Here is a 13,077-nt window from a genome sequence, read left to right on the forward strand (position 1 = left end):
TTTCATTTGCTCAGGGCCTTGGGGGACTCTTAGGGCACTGTGCCAGTGGCCCATAAGCTTTTGAGAGCCTTCCAAACTGACAGCTAGGCTCTGAAAACAAAAATGTGTGTATGTGCGCTCAATTGTACCTGACTCTTTGTGACCCCGTGGACTGTAGCCCACCAGGCTCCTCTGCCCATGGGATTTTACAGACAAGAATACTGTAAATTTAAGTGGAAAGCATACAGACAGATGCTTTCATACTAGGGCCACCTGGGAAGCACAAAAACAAAATTACTAACTCAGGTGGTGTTAGTGGTAAAGAAATTCCCCTGCCAATGCAGAAGACACAAAAGATGCAGGTTCGATCCCTGGATCAAGAAGATCTCTTGGAAAAGGGCATGGCAACCCACTCCAGTATTTTTGCCTGGCGAATCCCATTGACAGAGGAGCCTGGAGGGCTGTAGTCCATAGGTTCACAAAGAGTCCAACACGACTGAAGCAACTTAGCATAAAGATAAAAAGGAAACGGGGCGGGGGTGGGGGGGAGTCAATTAACATATAATTAGCATGTCAAATTTCCTTAAGGATTCCATTCAGAATCCCTAAGAACTTCACTATATTTGGAAACAATTTATGGGTAAGATTCTCCCACTTTGCAAGAATTACTGAGCATACCTCATCACTAACAAGAAAGCTGAACCATAGTGAATGAACATGTGTTGTTTTAGCCAATTTCAGAAGCAAAGCATGACAAAAAATTATAAAATACATTGTAATAAGATATAATGGAAAAGGATCTGAAAAGAAATTTTTAAAAATTTACAAAATATATATTGTATGTATGGATGTATATGTATACGGGGCTTCTCTGATGGCTCAGTGGTAAAGAATCTACCTGCAATGCAGGAGACCTGGGTTCAAACCCTGGGTCAGGAAGATGCCCTGGAGAAGGAAATGGTAACACATTCTAGTATTCTTGCCTGAAAAATCCCACAGATGGAGGAACCTGGCAGGCTACAGTCCATGGGGTCACAAAAGAGTCAGACACGACTTAGCGACTTCTTGTATATGGAGAGCAAGAAAGGTGAGAGAGACAGAGACAGTCTTCTTCCCTTCTTGGTTCCAACTGCACTTCCATCTTTGAATGAAGATGCAATTCAAGGTGGAGGAGGGCATTCAGAAGACAAGCCCCTCAGGTCTTCAGGGGGCCTCTTCATGACGTAGCTTGGGCACCTCCCACGGCCTCCCCAGGCATCTCACTTACATGTTGGGGCCGCAGCCCAGACAGACCCCCATGCTCAGGGGCTCGGGGACAGAGGACCGGGGCGGGGCCCAGGAGGGCGGGGCCCTGGAGGGCGGGGCCCTGGGGGTGGGGCTGGGTGGGGAGGAGGGGCGCGGCCTTACCCAGCATGCCTTGGGAGTGCCAGGTGTACTCGTACCAGGTCTTGACCCGGTTCTGCACGGACTTGGGGATCTTGTAGAAGTTCATGTACTTCACGGTGCTGTCCATGCAGCTGCGGTAGTAGGTCTGTCCCGCGGTGGCGGCCCCCACTACGTCTCTCATCTGGGGGTCGAGGGGTGGTGGTCAGGGAAGCCACTGGGTCAAAGTGGGGCGGGGCTTCGGGGACATGGGTTGTGGGCACATTAATGTAACACAGGCCCCCGGGTGCACGCTTGCCGGGCTGGTAGGAGATCAGGAGAGAGGGAAACCCATGTCCACACTTAGAGGTTTCACTGACGCAGGGTAGACGTGGAGGAGCGAGGCTGCTGGCCCTTCAGGTGGGCTTAGGTCTCTGGGGCCACACAAGGAGGGCAGGTCTCGCTGGGCTGGGCCGATCCTGGTACGGACGTGACCCCTCAGAGGCCACTTTGACCACCCGCGGGAGGAAATGGGAAGCAGGTGCTCTGCTCCTTGGGGCAGAGCCCCTCAAGGGTAACACTGAGGACTCCTGGTGGTCACCTCATGCACTACAACAAGGTGAGCCGCACGCCAGGGCCCCGCACGTTAGAATCCACCAAGGGCTTCTCTCCAGGCCAACAGCCCAAATCCTCAGCCTCTGCAGGAAGCCACTGGGCCTAGCTCTCCAGATACCCCCAGAGGCTGATATTTCAAACGAGAAGAACCTTCAGAGAGAAAGCGGGACCTACACCTCCATCACCACCCCTTCACCCCGCAGGTCTCAGAGCTCCAGGCTCCTGCCTCTCCACCCAGTGCTCTTTCCTGGGCTTGGTCTGAAAGGAATGGGCACAGATGGTGACGTTTCTGGCAGCAGCGGGAGGAAGAGGGGCCCTGCAGGCAGGTGGGTCAGGACAGACTAGTGGCCCAGCTACCTGTCCGATCATCACGGAGAAAGCGAAGACGCCCGTGAAATAGTTTAGACCCTGGAAGACAATTTCAAAGAGCGTCCTGGGGTCGGGCAGGCCGCCGATGGTGATGAGGGTCTTCACAGCCCAGTAGTAACAGCGAATGTAACTGCAGAGAGAAGAGGAATGGGACCTCAGTCATCACAGACTCAGCCTGTGGATCCTGGGCAATCTGACTTGAATATATGTACATTGTACAAGAGAGAAAAAGCTTTATAGCTCAGGAGTGCAAAAAAAAGGGGGGGCAGGGGGAACCCTCTCCCAACCGCAGAGCCCTCTGCAGCGTACAGAGCATGTTTGCAGGTGCTGTGTGGTTTGGTCGTGACTCTGCCCCGACCCTGTAGAGACATGCTGTCATCCCCATTTACAGATGTGGAAACTGAGGCTTCCACAGATTGCTTGGAAGACTTGGCAGAATAAACCAGGGTTTTCTGGCTCCTGATGCCTGGGCTCCTTCAGTTTTCCTCCATATGTTTTCAAAGCCCACAGTCTCTGCTCTCCCATCATGAGGTTCAAGAACAAGCTCAAAATTGGAAGATATCTCGAGGGTCACCTTTTCTGACCCTCCCCCTCTCCTGTCCACTAACCAGATAGTCAAACTGTGGGCCACAAAGGAAAGGGAACACCCATGGTCACCAGCTGGCAAGTTCCAGGGCTGGGGCTGGAAAACAGGTGTTGCCTTCTCTCTTAAGCTGTCATCAGTAACCCCTTGACACAGGCGCATGAGCCATTAGGAAGGGAGGTGGCTGATGGGGTCCTGCTGTGTGGCACAAGGTATACGAAATGCCCAAGCTTGTGTCATCATCACAAAGTAGCAAAAGTCCCTCCCTCGCTATTTTTTGAGTTTCAAAGGTTTGCATGTTTATTAATAATGGCAAGTTTGCATTATTCCAACAGAGCAGCCTCACTGTTCTAATTCCTAGCCATTAAGTCCTACAAAAATAAACCTAAGCTTTTATAGTAACTTAATCGATACAGAAGTAAAACCTTTATAGCTATTTAAACGGATTTAATTACCAAGGTGCTTATGTTCAGACCTTCAGACGATGCCTTTCCAGGGGTCAGCAAGGTTGAGGTCACCAGGGCCTAAACTCAGGGCATTCTCAGCAGGCTTTCCTGTACTTCCTGTCGTCCTACCAGGGCACAGGAACTGCCCAGAGCCTGCCCTGTCCCCAGTGTCCTGATACATCCATGCTGCCAGGGTCCCTGCTTCACCGGGAAATGGAGAACATCATTCGACTGGCCAATCATCTGGTCCGAGATTGATCCCAAACTGGTCCTCCCCTGGGCTCTGTTCACCAGCTATTTATGCGGTATTGTGGTTAGATCATGGGCTCTGGAGAGGACTGCCCGGGCTCAAACCCAGCCCTGCAACTTTCTAACTGCATTAAGTAACCCATCTCGCCAAGCCACAGTGTCCTTTTTTGAAAGGGGCACGGCCATAGACCATCCTTCACAGGGCAATCATGAGGATGACGTGAGGTGAAAAGAGCACCTGGCCCATGGTGGGCCCTCGGGAAGCGTCAGCTGTCAGCACCTTCCCTGTCACTGGTTCCGGCAGTGGAGAACAATAGACTGGCCTGTGACCTCACGAAGTGCAGTATCTAGTGGGGGTAGGCATGTCAATGTGCAATGACTACTGGGGGATGGGTGGAGAAGCAGAGGTTTTGGGGGAGTTGGGCAGTGGGGGTCTTGGCCTCTGAATAGCTGTGAGGCCTAGGGCAGGGCTCTCTCTAGGCCTCCCAGCCCCTCATTAACACCTGGTCCAAGAAAATACACCCATATAGGTCTGCCCTGTCAATCCCCCATCATACCAGTTCTGGCCACCAGGGGGCATGCTAAGCAGCCTTTCAGTTCAGTTCGGTTCAGTGGCTCAGTCGTGTCCAATTCTGTGACCCCATGGACTGCAGCATGCCAGGCTTCCCTGTCCATCACCAACTCCTGGAGCTTGCTTAAACTCATGTCCATTGAGTCGGTGATGCCATCCAACCATCTCATCCTCTGTCCTCCCCTTCTCCTCCCACCTTCAATCTTTCCCAGCATCAGGGTCTTTTCCAATGAGTCAGTTCTTCGAATCAGGTGGCCAAAGTGTTGGAGCTTCAGCTTCAACATCAGTCCTTCCAATGAATATTCAGGACTGGTTTCCCTTAGGATTGACAGGTTTTATCTCCTTGCAGCCCAAGGGACTCTCAAGAGTCTTCTCCAACACCACAGTTCAAAAGCATCAATTATTTGATGCTCATCTTTCTCTATAGTCCACCTCTCACATCGATACATGACTACTGGAAAATCCATAGCTTTGACTAGACAGACCTTTGTTATTAAAGTAATATCTCTACTTTTTAATATGCTGTCTAGGTTGGTCATAGTTTTTCCTCCAAGGAGCAAGCGTCTTAATTTCATGGCTGTAGTCACCATCTGCAGTGATTTTGGAGCCCAAGAAAATAGTCTGTCACTATTTCCATTGTTTCCCCATCTATTTGCCATGAAGTGATGGAACCAGATGCCATGACCTTAGTTTTTTGAATGTTGAGTTTTAAGTCAGCTTTTAAACTTTCCTCTTTCACTTTCATCAAGAGGCTCTTTAGTTCTTCACTTTCTGCCATAAGGGTGGTGTCATCTGCGTATCTGAGTTTATTGATATTTCTCCCGGAAATCTTGATTCCAGCTTGTGCTTCATCCAGCCCAGCATTTTGCATGATGTACTCTGCATGTAAGTTAAATAAGCAGGGTGACAATATACCACTTTGACGTACTCCTTTCTCAATTTGGAACCAGTCTGTTGTTCCATGTCTGGTTCTAACTATTGCTTCTTGACCTGCATACAGATTTCTCAGGAGGCAGGTAAGGTGGTCTGGTATTCCCATCTCTTGAAGAATTTTCCACAGTTTGTTGTGACCTACACAGTCAAAGGCTTTGGCGTAATCAATAAAGCAGAAGTTTTTCCGGAATTCTCTCGCCTTTTCTGTGATCTAACAGATGTTGGCAATTTGATCTCTGGTTCCTCTGCCTTTTCTAAATCCAGCTTGAACATCTGGAAGTTCATGGTTCACGTACTGTTGAAGCCTGGCTTGGAGAATTTTGAGCATTACATTGCTAGTGTGTGAGATGAGTGCAATTGTGAGGTAGTTTGAACATTCTTTGGCCTTGCCCGTCTTTGAAATGAAAACTGACTTTTTCCATTCCTGTGGCCACTGCTGAGTTTTCCAAATTTGCTGGCATATTGAGTGCAGCACTTCCACAGCATCATCTTTTAGGGTTTGAAACAGCTCAGCTGGAATTCCATCACCTCCACTAGCTTTGTTCGTAGTGATGCTTCCTAAGGCCCACTTGACTTTGCATTCCAGGATGTCTGGTTTTAGGTGAGTGATCACACTATTGTGGTTATCTGGGTCATGAAGATCTTTTTTGTACAGTTCTTCTGTGTATTCTTGCCACCTCTTCTTAATATCTTGTGCTTCTGTGAGGTCCATACCATTTCTATCCTTTATTGTGCCCATCTTTGCATGAAATGTTCCCTTGGTATCTCTAATTTTCTTGAGAATTAAGAAAATCAAGTGCCCTTTAGGGGGACTGAATTGGGCACTGCTTGGGTGCTGGGTGCTGCTGGGCCACCAGCAGAATGAAGATGAGTGATCCATATAGCTCTGGCTTTCGCTGAAGCCCTTCCTGACTAGAGAAGACAGCTACTGACATGGATGGCACATCTTAGCGGTCTCTTGAGTATTCCATGCCAGTAGACCTGTGGGGACCCCTGCATATTGCCCCAGACCTGGCCAATGCAAAGCAGGATGAAGAAACCAAATATATAGGAGCTTAGGTCCTTACGCCCCCTGGACTATAGCAGGCATTCAAGAAATGCTCACTATTTTGAAAGTTATTATTATGAATGATATTGGATTTTTAGAGGAATTCTCCTTCACTAGTTGTGCTTTTGCATATCTTGGGTTTCCCTTTAGGATTTTATTTGGAAAGGGTAATGCTGCCAGGAAAGTGTGCCTCTCCACTGCACAAGAAGTCCCAGAGGGCTAGCCCTGTCTTCCCCACTCTGCCTGCCATTCCTTGCAGGCCTGCCTGGGATGGGTGCCAGGCCCTGCCCTGGGAAATGACTTCTTAGCCAGGTGGCATATGAACCCCTCTGAGAATTTAAGGACAGTTAGGAAGCTTCTCCTTAGAAGTCAGCATGCTCCCAAAATTCAGTTCTGATTTCAAGGGGGGTTTGTTAGGTTAGGAACCTAGGTTAGGTTCCCAGTGTGCTGGCTTCCCCTTAAGAAAGACCATAGCTAGGAAGTGGGATCACTGACTCCTGTCCAGGCACGGGCTAGATGTGTTACACACACTAATTTATTTATTTCTCATGAGAAATCTGTGTGATCCCACCCCCATTTTATAGATGAGAAAACTGAGTCTCAGAAAGGGTAAGGGCCTTACCCAAAGTCACAGAGCAAGATTTAATGAATAGCTTCTGTTCTTCCCTTTGCACAGAAGGCCTTTGAGTCCTCTCTCTGCCCCCTTGTGAGGGGATGAATGAATGAAAGAGTGAGTGAGTGAGTGAATGAATCAATGGTCTAGTCATGGCCTCTGGACCACGGCTGTGGGTGGGTTCAGCCAAGGGGAACAGGGTCAGGGTCAGTGGTGGTTTCAGGGTGTTGGGCCCTGATCCCACCCCCAACACACAGCACCCCACAGCGGATGTCAGGTTCCCCCTCCTGCCTGCTGGACTGCCCTGGACCCTCAGACTCTCTCGGTGAGCTCCCCTCAGGCCACAGGCCCATCTCAGGTGACAGGTCACTGTGGCCAAGTACTGAGGCATTTGGCCTGAGAAGGGGACATTCTGGACCAACAGCCACTCTATAAAAAAGCCACCTTGGGACTTCCCTGCTAGTCCAGTGGTTAAAAATCTGCCTACAAATGCAGGGGACCTGGGTTTGATCCCTGAACCAGGAAAGTCCCACATGCTACAGAGTAACTAAGCCTGCGTGCCTAGAGCCTGTGCTCCGAAACAAGAGAAGCCAGCACAATGAGAGGCCTGCTCACCGTGACTAGAAAGTAGCCCCTGACTCACCGCAACCAGAGAAAGCCCATGTGCAGCAATGAAGACCCAGCACTACCAAAAGGAAATAAACCTTTTTTTTTTTTTTTAAGAAGCTACCTTGGATGCGAGTGATCACCTGTTCTCGCATCAGCTAGAAGCAAGTGTAAGGAGGAGGTCAAAGTGTTGACGAGTTGGATGGAGAGCGTTTTGCATCACGTGCGGGCACAGCCCAGGGGGAGGCAGGGCCTGCCTGAGGGGACTCGCAGCCCCTTGGGCCTGAACTCTTCCTCTGCCTCCGTCACCACAGCTGACCAAGTGCCCACTGTGGGCTGCCACTGATTCCTTGGGAACGAGGTGACCCGGCAACATGGCGGCAGCGGGACTCCTCTCTAGGGGTCTTGGCGCCACGAATTATTAAGACACAGGAGGAAGACTGCGGCTCACCTGTTTCCCACGCCATCATAAACCCAGTGAGTGGCGCCGAGGCCCTCATAGGCCGAAGCCCAGTAATACAGACATGAGTTCAGATGTAAACTGTAGAGCAGGTAGGCTGTGGTCCTGATAACCCTGCAGAAGAAGGAAGGCACGAACGCAGCAGTTGAAAAGCTGGCAATGGCATCTCAGCCCAGGGGTGGGGACTGCAGGGAACAGGCGAGTCCTCACCCTCCCCAGCACCCGCAGGGATCCCCGTGTCGGAGCCGCAAGGCCCTGCCCAGCTGCCTGGTGCGATGGGCGCCTGGCCCGTGGGAACCAGTGGCTATACTACGGGGCCTACTGGCTGCTCTACTGAGACTGTGCTGGCTAGGAATGGTGATGCTCCAACAGGAAGTTGTCAAGACTGGGGCCCAGAAGTAGCACAGAGCTACCTGTGCAGACAATTCTGGGGAAGTGGAGGAGCTGAGGGGGGAATGCATTGGGCGGGTGCCAGGGCGGGGCGCCAAGAAAGGACATGCATGCTGAGAAGCGCTGTCCCTGAGAAATATCAAGAAGAGCCCTGTTCTCCAGCGTGGCCTGGCTTGTCCTGTGTTCCAAGCCTGGGCATCTGCAAGATGGCCCCCTGTGTCCCTACAGCCCACCACCCATGTTTGAGTGTTTGGGGGGTCAGTTTCCTGAGCTGAAACCAAATTGAGGCCCAGCTCCCTGGATATGCAGGGGAGCCACACACGTCAACCTGCATGTGCCCTCCTCACAATTGCGGGAAATGGGACATTCCTGGATCTTTAAAAAACAAACATCCCTTCAAAGAAGGATGAGGAAGAGGCCTGGCTTCCGGCGGCTGGTAGTGGCTAGGGAGCCTGGGAGCCGGGGGATGCTGAAAGGGGAAGGGATGGGATAGAGAATGTCTTGCTCTGTTCTTGCTGCAAATATCCTGGGACATGTGTGTGCATGCGTGGGGGGTCTCACCTGTAAACGTAGGCTTTGCTGAGGATGGATTCCAGGCGGTTGTTAAACTCAAAGAAGGCCATATACTGGGAGGAAGAGCAAGGCATCAGGGTGGCCCACTGCCCTCCCCTCCCCACCCACTCCCCACAGCTGCCAGGACTGAGGGTTCTTTCTGCAGCCCCTCAGTGGGAGGGGGAGCCAGGATGGATCTGAACGTGTGGCCCGACTCCTGCGTCACCATTAGTTGTTGCTAGTACTAATAACCCTCACCTCATGGAATTGAGCAGTAAGCACTTGTAAAGCCTCCAGAACAATACCTAATACATAGCACAGCGAAGAAGCACTTACAATCATAAGGAATTTCCCATAATTCCTTGCAGCCACCCTTTCCTGATGCCTCACCAGTGCTGCTTAGACCAGGCATCAAGATGTTGGCACCAGGGCAGAGCACCAGAGGAGCTGGAGGACTTGGATGGGGAAGCCCACGCGTCTCACCTTCAAACAGCGGGGCAAGCGCAGGAGGGGATTCACACCGAATTTCAAGTAGAGTAAGTCCAAGGGCAAGAGGCAGAGCATGTCCATCTGAAATGCCAGCAGGACACCACAGTGTATAAAACAGAGTGTAATTCCCAGGGCTGTGGGATGGGGTTGGTGGCGGGGGTCTCCACCTTCAATGGAAAGGCGAGGTCAGGATGCCCGCGGAGGGGCTAAAACTAGGGCAGCAGGTATCCCACCAACAAGCCCCAGCCCATGCTGGTCCTATGGGGGAAGCCACGTCACACTGGCCTCAAAACACCCAGGGCCCCCAGAGACACAGCCTCCTGAGACCTCTGGCACACACCTTAAAGCGCTGAGATTTCAGGTAATTGTTGCGCATCTCCTTTTTGTCCGTCTGGAATGAAATGGAATAATGACTGTGAAATGGCCTGAGAGCTTCCCCCTGACCCCATAGGAGCAGTGATGTAAATTCCCACCCAACCTCCATCTTCCTATCCAAATAACAGCCCCATGGGTGCAGAGCCACTGAATGGACCAGCGGAGCCTGATGAAAGCCTACAGATGGGGAGATCGAGCTCCCCAAGGTGGAGTGGGGGTGTGTCATCCAAGGTCACTCAGCTTGATTCCGGCTTCTTGGATGGAAAGTGGGGACGCTGACTTTACTCTCTCAGCACGTTAGCCTCACCTGGATCATTTGCAACCTTATTCACTGCTCTGATCAGACCAGGAAAGAGGTTGCCCAGGGAATTCTTCCTGTGTATTATTTTAGAAGCTCAACCTCAACTTGTCTGCACACAGAGGAGACCCAGCTCCACCCGCATGGAATTTTGAAAAATGACCTATACAAGGAGATGGGGACTTTGCCACATCACAGTCAGGATTCTGGTTTCCTCCCCAGAAAGTGCACCAGAACATGGACTCCCCAGCTGGTCTGAGGAGTGTACTTTATGCAGGACCCCGCCCCACCGCCACCCCCAGGAAATGTTGAATGTCAGCAGTTACCTGTGCTGAGCACTCTGCATACATCACCTCCATGGAGCCTCACAGCAATGGTAAGAGGTAAGAACAATTACTATCCCCACTTTACAGATGAGGAAACTGAGGCTCTGAGAGGTGACACAGTTAGTTCTCATACAGCCAAAATTTGAACCAGGTCTGCCTACTCTAGAGACCATTCTCTGGACTACTTCTTCATCTCTAATTCTATCAGGTGGTCCAGGAACCGTTTTCCCCACAAACAAAGATGTGTGTAATTCGAATGTATCAAAGATGTGTGAAACAAACAACCATGCTGTTGAATAGGCACGAGTGGATGTCCTGAGATTTCCCAGTTCATTTAGCTTCTTGTCCGTCCCAGCATCAGGGGCTCTGGTGGCAGGGTCTGCCCCCAGCCACACTCCCCAACCCGGCTGTGACTCACAATGATGTCCCCGCCTCTGACAAACTGCAGGCGCATCTGGAACACGGTGATGTCCAAGAGGTAGATGAGGTCGCACAGGTAATCCATCAGCAGCCAGAGGTGGATGTTGTTCGGCGTCTGATAGGGGAAGGCCCAGCGCACGGGAATCAGCCAGCAGTTCCAGTTCCAGGCCAGCACCACGAAGAACAGCCACAAGATGTACATCAGGTCTGCAGGGGTGGGGGAGGGAAGGTGCTGGAACCTCAGCTGGAGAAGGGCCCCTCGCCTCGCCGTGCAATCGGGATGGGGCTTTCTTACTTCCACTTATCAGTCTGCACTTTCTTACCAGCTCTAAATGTGGCCCTTCTTGAGGGAAAGTGAAAGTGTTAGTCATTCAGGCGTGTCCAATTCTTTGGGACGCCACAGACTACTATAGGCTACCAGGCTCCTCTGTCCATGGGATTCTCCAGACAAGAATACTGGAGTAGGTTGCCATTCCCTTCTCCAGGGGATCTTCCTGACCCAGGGATTGAACCTGGGTCTCCTGCATTGCAGGCGGTTTCTTTACATACTGAGCCACCAGGGAAGCCTGGTCGAGGGGGAGCATAAAAAACTATCTTTGATATAAAAATAAATCACAGCTAGGCCCTAACAAACTGAGTAATCTCAGTAGGGGACGTGAGGTCATTATTAGTTCATAGACAGCTAACAGAAAACACTTTTGATCTCACTCTGGTTGAATTTTTTCCAAAAATGTATTTCCTGCCTTCCTAAATACACAGTAGTGAACAATGCATAGAAAATGGACAGATGGATACACGGACAGGTGCATGGAGGGATGGATACTGTAGGTCACGTGGGCACTTTTTATTTATTTACTTTTATTTTTTGGCCACATCTAGCAGTTTGTGGGATCTTAGTTCCCTGAACGGGGACTGAACCAGTGCCCCCTGCAGTGAATGTGCAGAGTCCTAACCATTGGACCCAAAGGGAATTCCCCCCACCTGGGCATTTTAAAGGACCTGTGGACACCAGGCTTGGAGTCCTGCCCATCAATGACTTCTTGTGTGACCCTGGGAAAGTCCCTCTCTGGTCCCTGTTCTGTCCTCCTCAGAGAAGTCACAGGAGAAGTCAGATTTTAAAAAAGAAAGAAAGAAAATGCAGGGAAACCCTTTGTAAAGTGCTGTGCATATATGAAGGTTTGTTATTCCTGAAGAATATAAAATGAGCTAAAAGGCAAGTGAGAGGCACTTCACTTGAGATCTTGGAAGACTTTTTCTCCTCTGCTCAGAGCAGCAGATCTGGGAAAGGAGCCAGTAAGGGCAGAGTAGAAAAAAGACTTGGCCAAGAGTCAGGAGTCCTGAGTCTGCTGCTGACTAGTTGTGTCTTTAGGCCAGTTAACTCCTCTGTGCCTTAGTTTCCTTGCCTGTTAAGATGGGTGCTGTATTCCTTCCTAGTCCAGGGACTTGTTTGTTTGGGCCCCTCCCCGCCGCCCCACCCCTGCCCTGCCCCACCCCCTCCATGACGTGGTGGTCACGCCCACTGCCCTCCCAGGACTCACTGGTCAGCGGGTCAATGCTCTGGGGAAACTGGTACTTCTTCCAGGGGCGGCGTTTGAACTTGCAGCAGAGCATCTCACAGTAGTGTTCCTCCTCTGCCTGTCCCGCTTCAGCTGGCTTCACTTCCGGGGCCGGCTCTGGGGCTTTTTTGGCTGGGGCTGTGGGATGACACTGGTGACCCTCTGACCGAGCCCCAGGGCTCAGGCCGAGGATGCAAAGACAAGGTCCCCAACTGCAGACACTGGAGCTGGAGCTGAGGGGACCCTGGCAGCTCTCCACAACCAGCCACAAGGTCTGTGTGTTCTCCTGCAGCAAACCCCACAGATCCTCTTAAATAGCAGTCTGAGCCCCTGCTCTGAAATGCTTACCTACTACCAATAGGGGACCACTGCTCAGCAGCTGCCTAAAATGAAGTGTTTCTGGGCAAGCTGGGTGTTTCAGTTGAGTGTCTGCTTGTGTGTCTGTGTTTGGACACCCTGGTTCTCTCTGGAGGTGGGGGGACATTAGTACCCAGAACTTCCACCCCCAGGAATCAGGAAAACATTGCCCTAGGTTTTTCAGCACAGGAATCTCAGTTCCTTTGTCTCTAAAACAAGACACTGAATGGGATCACAGCCTTCCTGTGCGTCTATGGAGATGTTTGTTGGTGAACTAGAGATTGGCTCTTAAAGGTTCAATATGGCTATGTTTCTAGCTTTAAGATTATGAAGTCAGGCTCTGCTAGGTTCATTGTCAATATTTTGAGTTCAAAGGCACAGCCCTCCTTTGGAAAAACCTAGAAAACCTCCCTGGCAAGACAGCGTGGTTCTTATTTCGTCCTGGCACTCTGAAAGGAGAAAACTTCCAAATAAATATTG

At 50.9% G+C, this 13,077-nt stretch overlaps 1 protein-coding gene across 1 annotated transcript in view; it reads right to left on the minus strand.

The window, feature by feature from the left end:
* Nucleotides 1-13,077, minus strand: part of CNGB1 (cyclic nucleotide gated channel subunit beta 1) — a 74,170-nt gene that overhangs the window by 16,015 nt on the left and 45,078 nt on the right. The window contains exons 19-26 of the mRNA XM_043897555.1: nucleotides 12,223-12,378; nucleotides 10,683-10,891; nucleotides 9,606-9,656; nucleotides 9,260-9,346; nucleotides 8,786-8,850; nucleotides 7,826-7,948; nucleotides 2,314-2,455; nucleotides 1,387-1,546 (exon numbers count right to left, since the gene is read on the minus strand). Coding sequence (XP_043753490.1) covers nucleotides 1,387-1,546; nucleotides 2,314-2,455; nucleotides 7,826-7,948; nucleotides 8,786-8,850; nucleotides 9,260-9,346; nucleotides 9,606-9,656; nucleotides 10,683-10,891; nucleotides 12,223-12,378 — 993 coding nt within the window. The remainder of the gene's footprint in view (nucleotides 1-1,386; nucleotides 1,547-2,313; nucleotides 2,456-7,825; nucleotides 7,949-8,785; nucleotides 8,851-9,259; nucleotides 9,347-9,605; nucleotides 9,657-10,682; nucleotides 10,892-12,222; nucleotides 12,379-13,077) is intronic.

Source organism: Cervus elaphus, chromosome 4 (genome assembly GCF_910594005.1).
Source record: "Cervus elaphus chromosome 4, mCerEla1.1, whole genome shotgun sequence".
Classification (NCBI taxonomy): domain Eukaryota; kingdom Metazoa; phylum Chordata; class Mammalia; order Artiodactyla; family Cervidae; genus Cervus; species Cervus elaphus.